The following is a 14862-nucleotide window of genomic DNA, read 5'->3' on the forward strand; positions in this document are numbered from 1 at the left end:
TGAAATCCATACATCATCATGAATGGACTAAAACCTGTAGCTGAATGTTTGGCACTGTTATATGCAAATTCTGATATGGGCAAATATTGTTCTCAATTAGTTTGCCATTTACTTACATATGCTCAAAGCATATCCTCGATGATCTAATTGACTCTTTCAGTTTGACCATCACTATGTGGATGATCCGCGGTGCTCGTATTCAATAAAGTTTCTAAACTCTTAAACAAAAATGGTTGTTAAATTTGCTATACCGGTCACTAACAATATCGGCTGGTAGCCCATATAATCTATAGGTATGCTCCACAAATAGCCTAGCTAATTCTGGAGTTTTAACATCTTCATTGACAGGAATAAAATGAGCCATTTTGGTCAACCGATCCACAATTACCCACACTGAGTTGTGCCCCCTCTGTGGCCTAGGTTATCCCACAATGAAATCCATGGAGATGCTTTCCCATTTGCCAGATCGAATCTCCAATGGTGTAGGAGACCTCCTAACCAGCCTTATTGACCTGTCATTTTTGGCACTTTAATACATAATCTTGGATGTCCTTACCTATTCCAGGCCAAAAGAATTGTCTTTTCAGAAGCACATATGTCTTCTGAATTCCTAGGCGTCTAGCACTCGGACTATCATGACATTCAAAAAGAATTTGGCGCCTAATGTCATTATTATCCCGGACACATACTCTACCCTGTAGAGCAGTAGTCATCTTCAATAGTATATTTTTTCCACTTGAGTCCTTTATCACCAACTTGTGGTGTGTCACCATTTCCATGTGACTGATTAGTTGGATCCCTATTTCTAATTGCTTTCCATATTTTAGAGAAGTGAGGATCAAACTCACATTTCCTCTTTAAGGACTCTAGGAAATCATTTTGAAATTGAGTAAAACTCAATTCATTAACAATTGGCTAAGAGAGTCTGCTACCACGACTTCCCTTTCCTATATGTCAATTGTATATCAAGCTCTTGCATTAACTCAGCCCATCTAGCTTTTCTACCTTTAAGCTCTGGCTGATTAATGCTCTCCTGATCTCGTACATCATCTTCCGCCTTCATGTTCAGAGGAGAGCTGTCCTATCTTTTGCCATTTTTGGCCATTTTATGCTTGCTATGCACAGGCAGATTGGTATCAGCATTCTTTGCTTCCATTTTCGGCTGAATCGGCACAAATTTGGTGGATTTGGAGCAGATGTTTGCTCAATAGAGACTTGTACGAGTCAAAGGTTTAGTGTGGTTGACTATCGTTGACTGCACTGTCAGACAAAGCAGACTGTTTGTTGCTTTTTTCTTCGGAGGCTTACTGAGTAGGTTTTGGCTGCTATTTTGGTACATCTTGCCTTATAAAAATGGGGGTTGTTGCTCCATTTATTTTTTGCATTAGGCCCTTGTGCATTGGGGTTGTTTTTCAGGTGCAGGCAGTCCAACATTAACTTTCAGAATCAGACATTTGCACTCAGCCCCCCCTGCCCTTTTTTTTGGGGGTCAACTTATTCAGGTGCAGCTAGAAGGTTTTACTTTGTGGAGAGTCGTCTTGAGTGACACCACATTTGTGTTGGTGTTTGATTTGTTTTCTTATATGTGCGTTGGTTTATCTTTGTTTCATTGTGTTAGCATTAGTGTTTTTGGTTTTTGATATTTAACCTAGTCTCTCTCTCTCTCTCTCTCTCTCTCACACACACACACACACACACACATTTCTTTTTCTTATTTTCTTCTTGTTTAATTCTTGTTTGATATCAAAGTTTTTGTTGTTTGGGTTGGGATCTCAAATTCTAGCAAACATTAAGAGATTTCAGAATCTTTCGAACCCAAATGGCAGCTTATGCTTGGGTGCTGATGAAAACATAAGTGTAGCTTTGCTTACTAACTTATTTTAATTTTAGTTTTTCTTATTTACCTATAATTTTGTTTAAATTCGCTTACAAACTCCCTTCTCTCCTTCATTCTTTTGCTTTCCCTCTTAAAGAATCAGCGCCCTCGATGATGAAATTTGGGAATGCACTCCATATTTGGTAAATAGGTTCACATAAAGCCTTTGATAGAGGAACTCCATGCCATGCAACCAACACCGTGGCTGCCTTTTAGTTTCGAACTTGCATTTTTCCCCGGTCTAGGATTCCTATTGGTCTACACACTGGAACATATCAGGAACGTCCGATGCCCGAACTGGAATCTTTCGGGATGGGGGAACATGGCAGGGGGAACGTGAACACCATGTCACATGACATGCTATCAAATCACATGGAAATATACCAAATCATGAAAACAAAACTTGAGGGGATGCCAAAACGCACGGAAATGTGCTTAGAGAATGGGGAACCTGTTTCCCCAGCGTTTTGGACCTGGTCTTCATTCTAGGAATATGGGACAGGTTCTGGGTCCTCCTTCCATCATGGAACAGCGTTAACCATTCCGGAAGGGCGAACGGTGTATTCCCTGATAACTATGGTATGCACTCTGCATCGCCCTCTATATCTTGTAGCATAACAGTACATTCGATTAGCGATAACTATGGTATGCACTCTGCATTGCCCTCTATCTCTTGTAGCATAACAATACCTTTGATTAGCGAATCACTTGACTGTAAAAATTGCCTTAAACGAGAAGATGAATTAATTGGATGCACCTTGTGACCCAGTGGTAATTCCAATTTACAGGCTACCTTGCCTATTTATTTTAGAATCAGCCATGGCCTACAATGTTGGGGTGGTAACTTCACACCCTAACCTACAATCAAGACCTTATATGCGGTGAAATTTTGAGGAAAACTGTTCCTCCTTGAATTCTGTGAATGATCTCTTGGTTGAGGATGTGTGCACAAAAACTTGAAATGAGCTATACTCATTGATTGAATTGATAAGACCTGCTAGCATTTCATCACAAAAACAAGGATAGAGAAACGATTCAAAAAGAGCTGTATAAAAAGAGCAAATACTATTGAATTAAATAAAGAAGTGTTGGTAACACGTACCAATAGTCATGCATGCATTCCTTCAACTCGAGACATTCTTTCAAGAGTACTGAAAGAGAGCCAAGCAGTAAAGGGCTTTTGCTTTTGCTAAAATGGCCACAAGCGCACATCCATAGCCATATACTGCAGAGCCAAAGAAATGATAATAATGGCTCAAAGGGAGGGAGTTACAATCATTGACAGATTTAGTAAAACATCATTACAACAACAGACAATGTGAAAGTAGCTTGTTAAAAAGGCAAAGAGTCTTGAAGTCCACAAAGGAGCATTGTGTGAAATCCGCCAATAGCAGATTGGCTGTGCCAACCTTGTATTTTTGTCTCTTTTTTAAAGTCCTAGTTTGGGATTTCACAGGAGCATCTCCTAGTCTTATCGTAGCCCTTTTTATACTTTATTTTTTTGCTGCCAAAGCGTAAATAAACTTGCTAGTCATGCATGCATTTATTTGAGATGACTCATCCTTACAGAGTACGAAAAAAGAGACTTCTATGTAATTCAAACCTTCTGAAGAACTATTTCTAGCTTTAATGTAAAGTTGAAGCACATATCCATAGCCTTACACTTTTTTAAATTGTCTTCTCTTCGTAAATAAATGAATCGCTGATTTTTCCTCATTAATTGCTCTATGTCAATTATAATTCGAATCAATCCTAATGTTTGCTAGGCCTTGCCTCCTAACCTATCAGGCCTTCATACTTGCCTTTTTATTTTATCTATTTCATGAAATTTGAAATAGTGTTGGTCTGTTTAAAAGCCATTTCCTGTTTCCTTGCAACTTAGAAAAATTCATTGCGAAAGAAATTCACCAAGAACCGATTGTATGGAAGTGGACCACCTCTTATGCACAAATAGTGCTATAAGGTTGAGGATATTTAAATCTCCAGATCGAGAAAGAGTGATGAGACATGTAGTTGGTTGTGAGCTATATGTACGGTTCAATATCAGAGAGCTCATAAAACCTTCCTCTTGGTCTTTGGACAAGATAGAGTTGACTGTGAGCTACATTCAGGGTTCAACAGGTCTAGTATTAGAAAGTTCATAAAACTTTCCACCTCCTGCACCCCCCTTCCCCCTCCAGAAAACAACCACCCGGGTCCTCTGCTGCATCTTCTTCTTCTTTTCCCCTTGAAGTCTGTTGCCTGTGTGGAGCTGCATATTGTATGACTCTACCTAGTTTGTAAAGACAAGAGATTGATATCGGGGTCTAGACACATCTTTACCATATGGATCATGAATCCATGGAAAAAGAATTGTAGATAAGGAAGCTGTCTTGTCATTCAATTTAGTAGAAGAGTTAATACTTCTTCCATGTGTATGCCTGGTTAACTGGATCTCCTTGTCAATCTGATTGTTAGTGCCTGTCTATCTTCAATATATTCCTAGATACATTTTGAAAAAGTTTTTCCTTTTTTATCTTAGCTTTTGTGTTTTACATTCCAGTATGCCAGTTTCTCATAACTAAGCATCTGATGCTTGAATTTTCTTTTTCAGGCCTTCATTCGTATCTTAAAGCTACGAAAGTATACTGGTAGCCTTGCTTATGTTCCTGCCCCTGGCTATGAAGGTTCAGGTGAATCAGTCAGTGGGGAGTCAGAGTTGTTTATCACAGAAAGTCTTGATATCAATTTGGGCGGTGAGAGAAGCTGGCATAAGACAGGATACATGGGACCTATTTTAGTTCCAGAAAAAAGTGATTGGAGATTCATTCGAGGCAGTTTTGTGATGGTGTGGCTGCAAAATGTTCCATGGGCTTCTGAGGATGTCTTGGCTGCTCCATCAGCAATGGTAAGCATGGCCTTGTACATGCCATTCCTTTTGCTTCGATTGTGAATAATTATATATTTATTAAATATTTTTTGCACCATTGTCATAATGAGAAAATTGCAGCATTGATTGAAGACTGCAATAAATTACGTGCTTGATTACGTCATTGAAAACCAAAATGTCATGTCGCTTACATGTTTTCATTTTGATGTTTGCTTTATAATGCCGAATTTGAAGTAAAGCATTAACTTTCTAGCATGTGATTTTGAACCCGTTTTTGTTTTTTTATCTGTATATGTAGTTTGCCGATGGGTTTTTGGACTTGATCATTATCAAGGACTGCCCCTGGTGGGTACTTTTGGCATTATTTCTGAGATTGAAGGACGGAAGTCATGTGAAGTCAAAGCATGTGGAATATATCAAGGTGAGAAACTCTTCATTTTTAGCAAAAAATAATGACATGAATAATTTTTGTGGGTCTGTAAGCATCTGAATGTTTGCCAATTTTATGGTTCATTTCTGTTTGCTTCTTTGAACAACAAAATTTACTTCTTGTTCTTTACTTAAGTTTTATTGACACTTTTGATCATGTAATTGATCGATGTGTGTGTTATGCTCTAGCCGAGATAGCATGACCTTGGAAAGATCGGTGGGCATTTTCTCTTAGATGACCAACTTTTGTAATAATTAATGTGCATAAATGAAATGGTCAAGAGAAGTAACTGCCAAGGTCCTAGGTGAGGGTGAAATGGCATTGACTAGGTGGTTCTAAGTGCTAAGGCCTAGGTGCACCTAAATGTGCAATAATGCCAAGGGGCAAAAGGTTTAAATGTGTCCCAAGAGAGGGGTAAATGGTGCACCAAGTGAAAAGGCTAAAATGATGACATGTGGCAAGGGGAACCATCTAGGGAGTTGAGGGTCTCGTGGATATGCATGAGGAAAACTAAAAAGACGTATCTATTGAAAAAATGCGATCCAGGAGAGTATGGTTGGGTGGAACAAACGAAGTGCCATCGCCCGTGATTTGAGTTAGAGTTAGAACATAGATCGTGTCATTTGGTATCAGAGCTCAAGGCAAGGGAAGAGCGACGAGCTAGGTGACGGAAGGCTGGCTTGGAGCGCAGAGGTGACGCAAGGTGGTCATTTGCATCGCCTGTTCGTGACGTGCGATGGACGGGAGGATCGCTGTCCGTGACGGGGAACCTTCGTGGTGGTGGAGGATTTCAATCAGGTGTAGGGAATAGCAGAGCGTACAGGAAGGATTTGTCTAGAAGAATCGATTGCAGAAATTGGGACGCGATCTGTTCAAAGGGGAACTGTGGCTTACTTTTTCAAGTAACAGTAGTGAAGGCGATGCAAATTAATTAAATCGTGATTTTTCTGTAAACGTGGACAGAACTGTGGAAAAAGGGAGCGCGGCTGTATTGAGGGATGGAATATAATTGTAGATCAGGATCGTCAAGAAAAGAACGAACGGCGAATCACTATCAGAGAATTTCGATTGTGTATAGCATCGTGAAAGGGAATCGTAATCTGCATCTTTTTATTTCACCTGCCAAGAGAGAAAACAGTACCGTATATATTCCATTAAGAGCTGCGAAGTGGGGATTTTTTCCTAACGCAGGTGGAGGGAAAAGATCGTGGTCAGCCCAGGATGCTTAAACCTGATCGTTGAACTCGGAATAAAAAAATTGACAGCGAACCAGAGATAGATACGACAAGGGAAAAGACGCTTGCAGGCTGAGGACAGTTGGTGGCTGAGTTGGGAGATCAATCGACATTTTGAGAAAGAGATCAGGGAGCACCTTCTTTCGATATAGTTTTTACAGTTTTTATTTATGGTCATGTTATTTCTGCACAGTAAAAGGAACGTTCAGAGTATTATATATTTGGGAGTTTAGTGTGCAGGAGAAAGAAAAACAGGAAAGCAAAATAGAAAAGAGGTGTATATATATTTTATTTGGGTTCTAGAAAAGACTGAAAACAAAAAAAAAACTATTTTCCCTTTTGAAACTATGGAGGCAGAAGGACAAGATTCCAAGGTGAATCCTAGTGAGTCTAGAGCACGGTCTACACAACAAATGTCACATCACACAACACCTACTTTGGTCGGTAGGATTTCGGTATTAGAAGATGCTTTACAGCAAATTATGAACTAGCAGCTTCAAGTGAATGCTGGTGAGAATGAGATTAGGGAGATGGTGCAAGCCTTGTCAGCTAGGCCATCTAGAATTGATAAGGGCAAAGCTCCAGCAGAGCCAGAGCCCAGTATACATTCATCAGAGCGCGCGAGGGTCAAGGTGCCTAATATTGCTAACTATAGACCGGAGAAGTACGCTGGTCGGATGACCGAGCGCAGTTCTGATGTGATCGAGGTTTGGTTACACAAGTGGGAAGAAGCCTTCGCCATTTGTGAAATCAGATCTGATCTGAAGAAAATCCGTGAGGCCACTCACCTGTTTATTGAGGCAGCGGATAGATGGTGGATAAAGCAACAGAAGGATCAAGTTGCTCCTATCACCTGGGAAGGGTTTAAAGCTGAATTTAAGAAACACTTTCTTCCACCTGATGAAGAATCCCGAGCTTGGGATGCTTATAGAAATCTTCGTCAGAGGAGTCTGTCGGTGGCAAAGTACACTGACAAATTCAGGGAATGTGTCATGAAAATAACAGGCCCTCTCCCTATGTCGGTTCAGTTAAAAGACTATATCTATGGACTGAACGACAAGATCAAAATGGAAGTTCGGGCTAAATATGTGACTACATTAGATGAATCTATTGCAGTAGCCCTGAACTATGAGGATGCCAGAGGCAGATCTAGTGGATTTGTGCAGGCAGGGACTCAGTATGAGTACTCGAGAAAAGGGGGATTTCAGAGGAAATGGACTTCAAAGACAAGTGTCTCGCAGCCAAGTGGCCAAACCAAGCAGGTGAAGCCGGTTGAGGGACCAGCAAAAACAAGTACCACCGTTGGGGTGAAAAGAAAAATAACTCCAATTGCAGCCCGGGCTTGGTCAAAGTCCTCGTTGACCCCTGAACAAAAAGAGAAAGCTAGAAAAGAAGGATTGTGCTTCGGCTGCCTTCAGTGACATCAGTGGAAAGATTGTCCACTGAATAAAGACCGTTGCACGGCTAATATGATAATATCTGAATGCAATGTGGAAATGCAGGAGAGTCCCAATGCGGAACATATGCAGATGCAATTGACGGGACCTTCTCAGAGGTTAGTACTTGTGTTGTTAAGTGTGTCTGTTACTAAGTTAGTAAGCGGTGCACCTGATAACATCCTTTCTAAGCCCGCTGCAACGGGATATACGATTTTCGATGAGCCCGAGTTAATTAAAATGAAAGGGCAAGTAGCCAGTCATGATGTGATTGTGTTTTTTGACTCAGCGTCAACACACAATGTAATCAACTCGAAGCTTATTAAGAGGCTCAAGTTGAAAACCAGTCCGTCTGACTATGCTTTTACGGTCAGGATGGCGGACGGAAGTTCAACTGAAGTATGGGACCAGAGGGTTACCTAGTTAGAACTTCGAATTCAGGACTATGTTGAGAAGCTGGACTTTGAATTGACCAGACTTGCTCACGCAGATATAGCCCTAGGCATGGCTTGGCATTTTCGGAAAAATCCAGCCATTGATTGGAAGAAGCATATTTACCAGTTCAAGATGAACAGGGTAGAATATGTTTTGCGAGGTGAGAAGGATTTACCTCGAGGGCCACTGATTTCAGCCATGGAAATTCGGAGGACTCCGAAAGAGTTTTTGTGTCTGTGTATAGCATCGGTAGAGTCGATTGATGATGCATCAACTAGCACTGAGGCTACCCAAGATGGGGAAATGGCCGAGTTGGCTAAAGAGATATCAGAGAAGTTCTCTGAATGTTTTAGGGATGAACTACCTTATGGGTTACCTCTAGAGCGAAAAGTTCAGCATAAAATTGAACTGATCCCGGGGGCAGAACCTGTAAATAGACCTCCCTATAGAATGAGTTTTACTGAAGAGGCGGAGGTGCGTAGACAATTGGAAGAATACCTCAAGTTGGGGCAGATCCAACCAAGTTTCTCACCTTTTGCTTCGCCAGTGATATTAAAGAAGAAAAAGGATGATACGTTTCGCCTCTGTATAGATTACAGAGCATTGAATAATATCACTGTTAAGCACAGGTATTCGATGGCTCTGATTGATGATTTGCTAGATGCATTACATGGAGCCGTGGTTTTCAGCAAGATAGATCTTAAGTGTGGCTACCATCAGATCCGGATTAGAGTCGAGGATGTGCATAAAACCGCTTTCAGGAGCAGGTTTGGTCATTATGAGTTTTTGGTAATGCCCTTCGGACTTACCAATGCTCCAGCTACATTCGTCATGCTTATGAATGATTTACTACGTCCGTATATGGGAAAGTTCGTAGTACATTTTATTCACGATATCCTAATATTCAGTAAAAGTATTATTGAGCATCGTGAACACTTAAGAGTAGTATTCAGTACTTTGAGGAAAGCCAGTCTTTATGTAAATAAAAAGAAAACTATACTGTGTATGGTTAGGCTTGAATATTTAGGATTCATAATTACTCCACAGGGGGTAGAAATGGATCTGAAGAAAGTGGCTGCGATACTGACTTAGCCAATCCCTCAGAGTCTGACCGCGTTGCGATCATTCTTGGGATTTGTCCAGTTTTATAGAAGGCATATCAAAGGATATTCCGGAATAGTATCGCCATTGACTGATCTGACCTCAGATAAAGTACCTTTTATATGGGGACAGGATCAATAAGAAAGTTTTAACACCATAAAACAAGCTGTGGTCACAGGACCGGTGTTAAAAACAATTGATCCCCAGAAACCGTTGTTCCTAGAAACCGATGCAAGTGGCATTGCGGTAGGAGCAGTTCTCCTTCAAGAGGGAAGGCCAGTAGCCTTTGAAAGCAAGAAGCTTTCTCCCTCTCAAAAGAACTGGCCAACTCATGAATTAGAGTTGTATGCAGTTATCCATGCTTTGAAAACATGGAGGCATTATTTGTATGGTTCAGAGTTTTATGTGGATGTGGATCATGATACTCTGAAACATTTTAGTAAACATCCTGACTTTCTGAAACATTTTAGTAAACAGCCTGACTTGAGGGGCCGCCAAGCTAGGTGGGCAGAGCTCATGCAGGAGTTTAATCTAACGATTCGGTACCGAAGAGGAAAAGATAATAAGGTTGCTGATGCGTTGTCTCGCATTATGCACAACCTGAGTTTCACGGTATTAGAGAGTGCTCTAATGACCGAGATCAGAGAAACTCAAAAGGTGGATGAGTTTGTCCAGAGCTTATGGCCTAAGGCTCATGTGTTAAAACCCGGGGAAAATGAAAAGGATGACCTGGCATCCAAAAAAGGCCAAACTTATGCAAGATATATCATAAGGGATGGTATGCTAGAAAGAAATGGCAAGGTCGTAGTACCTAGTCAGAATGATCTCAGGCAGAGAGTCATTCGACAGTGCCATGATAGCCCGTGTGCGGGACATCCAGGAGTCGAGAAGACATATGATCTCGTGAAGCGAGATTTCTTTTGGCCAAAGATTTTAAAGCATATTCATGAATATGTGACACGGTGTTTCTCGTGTCAGGTAAGAAAGGCCGAGCGGGTGAAGCCACCCGGACTTTTACAGCCTTTGGAGATACCACTAGGTAAGTGGGAGAGCATTTCCATGGACTTTATTGTAGGGCTGCCTACGACACAAGGAGGGTCTGATTCTATCCTTGTGGTGGTTGATCGTCTAACCAAGATGGCTCACTTCATTCCGACTAGAGAGTCTGTTAGTGCCCCGCAAGTGGCGGATTTGTTCATTAGACATATATTTCGTCTGCATGGATTGCCTAGATCCATAGTGTCAGACAGAGATGTCAGATTTACCAGTCATTTTTGGACAGCGGTATTCGAGGCACTAAGGACTGAGTTGGGAATGAGTAGTGGGGACCATCCTGAGACGGATGGTCAGACGGAGAGAGTCAACCAGACTTTAGAGGCTATGCTGAGAGCATATGTGTCATTGAGGCAACATACGTGGGACAAGTGGTTGCCATTGTTGGAGTTTGCCTACAATGATAGAAAGCATTCATCTACCGGGTTCAGTCCGTTTGAGCTGAACTATGGTTATAGACCAGCCAATCGAACTATAGTTGGAGTCCCTCAGAAAGTGCCTAGTGCCGCGAACTTTGTGGTTCAGATGCGGGAGATGCTAGCACTTGCGAGGGCTAATATCCGCCAGGCTATGGATAGAGCCAAGGTATATGCGGACGAGAACCGGTCTATAAGAGTATTTAAGGAAGGAGAAAAAGTTTTTCTCAGAGTTCCTTCGCACTCGAAGTTGTTGACTTCAGGAGAGTGTGCTAAGTTATCACCTCGATACTGTGGGCCGTGGTTAATTCTGAAAAGAATAGGCAAGGTAGCCTGTAAATTAGAATTGCCACCGGGGTGTAAGGTGCACCCAGTGTTTCATGTTTCTCGTTTAAAGAAATTTTTGCATATTGGTGACTCACTAATCGAAGGTGTGGTTTTGTTTCAGGAGATAGAGGATAATGCAAGACGCAAACCAACAAGAATCTTGGACCGAGGAACAATGCAAATACGAAATCGGAAGATACCCATGGTGTTGGTTGCATGGCATGGTCAGCCTCTATCGGAAGCTACCTGGGAATCTGTATACCAATTACGGAGAGTATTCCCAGATTTCATCATTGAGGACGCTGATGCTTAAAGAGGGAAGGAATGTTATGCTCTAGCCGAGATAGCATGACCTCGGAAAGATCGGTGGGCATTTTCTCTTAGATGACCAACTTTTGTAATAATTAATGTGCGTAAATGAAATGGTCAAGAGAAGTAACTGCCAAGGTCCTAGGTGAGGGTGAAATGGCATTGACTAGGTGGTTCTGAGTGCTAAGGCCTAGGTGCACCTAAATGTGCAATAATGCCAAGGGGCAACAGGTTTAAATGTGTCCCAAGAGAGGGGTAAATGGTGCACCAAGTGAAAAGGCTAAAATGATGACGTGGCAAGGGGAACCATCTAGGGAGTTGAGGGTCTCGTGGATATGCATGAGGAAAACTAAAAAAACGTATCTATTGAAAAAATGTGATCCAGGAGAGTATGGCTGGGTGGAACAAACGAAGTGCCATCGCCCGTGATCTGAGTTAGAGTTAGAACATAGATTGTGTCAGTGTGATTAGGTATCTCCCGCATGTAGTGCTAATAACACATGATTATTGATACCAACAAAGACCAGAGTGTCTGACGATGACGGATGCTTATGGGTGATGGGCATCTGTGAGGAACTAGGGCTATCATGAACCCCATAGATCTCGAGAATGCCATGCCGCAAAAGGTGCTTCCATGGCTCTGTTCCAAAACCTATCCGCTTTGCCAAGGCTAAAGCAAGCCTTAGCCTAGCCAACCTACTAAAGGCAATAGCTTCCAAAAGAACGTAACGAATGGCTGTTCCTCCCAACCTGCTTGTCACAACCAGCTGGGTCGTTCCCCACCGCGTGCGCAGTATGCAATGTCACTCCATGCTTATGACAAACCCATCACTACGGCTACACCATCATTGGAAGTATAATGTCAATGCCCCACCTATAATGTCACCATTGGAATAAGAATGTCAATGCCCCACCTGTAAGCCCCCAAATCAGGAGAGATCCCAGGGCCATCCCCTCCACATAAAGGGTAGTGTCGTGTATGAGTTCAATCTAGAAGCTTGTGCTCCTACCTTATTGGGAGTTGCATGCCTACAATATTAGGGCCTTGGAGGGCCTCAGCCACAAAGATGAGAAGAAAACATGTTAGTGGGCACCCCTATTGGACCGACCTTGATAGAGGGAAGGCATCTTTCATGTCCATAATGACCACTTGGCCCAAGCTTCTTACAAGGATGCCGTGGATCCATCTTTGAGAAACACATCCAGCCCTTTGTGCACTCTAGAACACCCAATTCCATTGGATCGTAGGCCTTCTCAAAGGTCAACAAAGGGATGATTCTATTGAGTTCCCGATTCGTGGCCTCTTGGAAGGTGGAGGTGTTTTCCAAGTTGTTATGTTATTGAGCAATCTTATTTGTGTGTGGTGGATTGTGGTTGGAAGAAGGAATGACATGAAAACTCAAGAACTTGTCTAAGATCTTCTAGGTAGGGTCTAAGAGGGTGATGGGTTGCCAATGACAGGTTTTGCAATGTCCCTACTTCAGGTTGACGCCACGAGATAGAGGTGAAGACATAGTTCCTCAGTTGAAAGTATCCTTGAAGGCCAGCTAAAGAAGGGTTGAAGTGATGTCTTAGAGGGTACGGTTTACAGTTATAGTTGAATGCTCCACCCTTTGGACACCCAGTAGTTAGATGGCCAACATGTGAGGTCCCCAAATGATGAGATTCCAGCAAGCAATATGATAGGTGAAGAATTCTGACAGATGGTAGAATGGCCATGAAATGCATTGGCTTACAAGCATTGGAGGGTCAATCGAAGACCTTGGATATGCATCATTTCATGATGTTCATGCGGCAGCCACTTGTTAGTAATCATGTGGCAAAGATGGGTGATGCTGATGTGTCACATGCAGTTGATGGCATGGGAAACACGGTGGCTACTAACAGTGACAGACGGCTGTATGTTGATGTAGCTGACAACTGATGTGGCCCAGTCACCTGCCATGTGCTAGTTGGGAGTTTGCAAGTCAATCTCCCTAAGAGCAGTCCCTTCATTCCAGCCCACAAGGGGCTATGAAAAGGTGAGAGTTACCCTCCATTCTGTTATCACTTCTGGTCCATCTCCTCTCCACGCCATTGGAAGGAGCTGTGGAGGCCGCTGCTGACATCTAGTAAGAAATCATGGCTACTTCCATTTAATGTGTATGAAACTAGTCTTGAGTTTATTTCTTGCATATGTGCATAGTTTCTTTCCTTCAAGCAGAGGAGTATTGACCGTTGAGGATGACTCACAATCTTGGAAAGAATGGACGGTATTGACCATTGAGGATCAAGTGCGCAATTTTATGGTAGCTATGATGATGTTAAAGACACATGAAGAAAACAAAAGTTGTTCAATTATTTATTCCAAAGGATGAAAGACTATTTTCTTCAAGCAGAGGAGTAATGACCAATAAAGTGTCAAGTTATTATTCTTCTTTTTTTGCAAAGAAGCCAAGTTATTCTTCTTTGTAAGCCTCGTGTGCTACACTGCTGCGTTTCTGTTGGGAATGGCAAGTACTAATCTTTTTGTCTGTTGGAAAAGGCCAGTAGTGAAGTAATGTTAAGTCATGGATTATTCTCCCTCAGTTTTTGTTCAACATGACATGATAATCCGGTTGTGTTTCTAAATGGCAACAGGTGAAAGCTTTCCATTTGGCCCCAGGTGGGAGAGTAGGGAACAAAATACGAGGAGGATTTGTCGATATAGACGGTGAAGTATTAGCCAGGGGCAAGGGAGCTTATGGAGACGGAAGTAGTGATCTGATGCAGTATGGACCAGTCATTCAGATGGTGGTGGAGAAGGGCTTAGCGACAATATTTTGTGCTCCCTAAACTAAGCTTGCTTCTTGCATGTCTTTGGCAATGTACACATTGGGTAAATCTGGGCAATGCTCTTCAGACATTGACTCTCAAATCTCAGTGCAGTTGTCTGTCTGCGGATGCTCGCTGGTGCTGATTCTTAGTTATAATCCAAGTTCATGAAATTTGCCTGCTTAAAATGTTGATTTATGTACTGATTCTTAGTTATAATTCAAGTTCATAAAATTTTCCTTCCTAAAATGGTGATTTGTGTATTGACATAAAAGAGTTAGGATCCAAGTAACCACAATAAGTTTTAGTGCTGAAGCCAATCTCTCGACCGACTCTCCCAAGATCGACAGAAGGTTTGGAAAATCGACCCACACCAGGCATTCATGGAACAAAAATTCATCAATGCTAAAATCGAGGCTCCAAGGATATTTACCCACCACTCATCTCTGAGTTGCTCAGAGGCCATACGAAGCAAGGAGGATCCTTTCCAGAGGAACCTTGCAGAATACCCTACTGGAGGGATGTCACATTCGAAAAAGACGGGATCCTGCTCGTGAAAAACAGATAAAGCCATCCTCTAGC

General features: G+C 42.1%; 1 protein-coding gene across 2 annotated transcripts in view; it reads left to right on the forward strand.

Moving 5' to 3' along the window:
- LOC147886265 (sphingosine kinase 1-like) overlaps nucleotides 1-14580 on the forward strand; it is a 47049-nt gene extending 32469 nt beyond the window's left edge. For both annotated transcript variants that reach the window (XM_087395113.1, XM_087395114.1), the window contains exons 8-10: nucleotides 4470-4763; nucleotides 5044-5166; nucleotides 14107-14580. In XM_087395113.1, the coding sequence (XP_087251239.1) occupies nucleotides 4470-4763; nucleotides 5044-5166; nucleotides 14107-14301 (612 nt within the window). In that variant the 3' untranslated portion in view covers nucleotides 14302-14580. The remainder of the gene's footprint in view (nucleotides 1-4469; nucleotides 4764-5043; nucleotides 5167-14106) is intronic.
- The last annotated feature ends 282 nt before the right edge of the window (nucleotides 14581-14862 follow it).

Source organism: Dipteris shenzhenensis, chromosome 24 (assembly GCF_047967505.1).
Source record: "Dipteris shenzhenensis isolate YYH24624 ecotype China chromosome 24, Dip_SZ_1.0, whole genome shotgun sequence".
NCBI lineage: Eukaryota > Viridiplantae > Streptophyta > Polypodiopsida > Gleicheniales > Dipteridaceae > Dipteris > Dipteris shenzhenensis.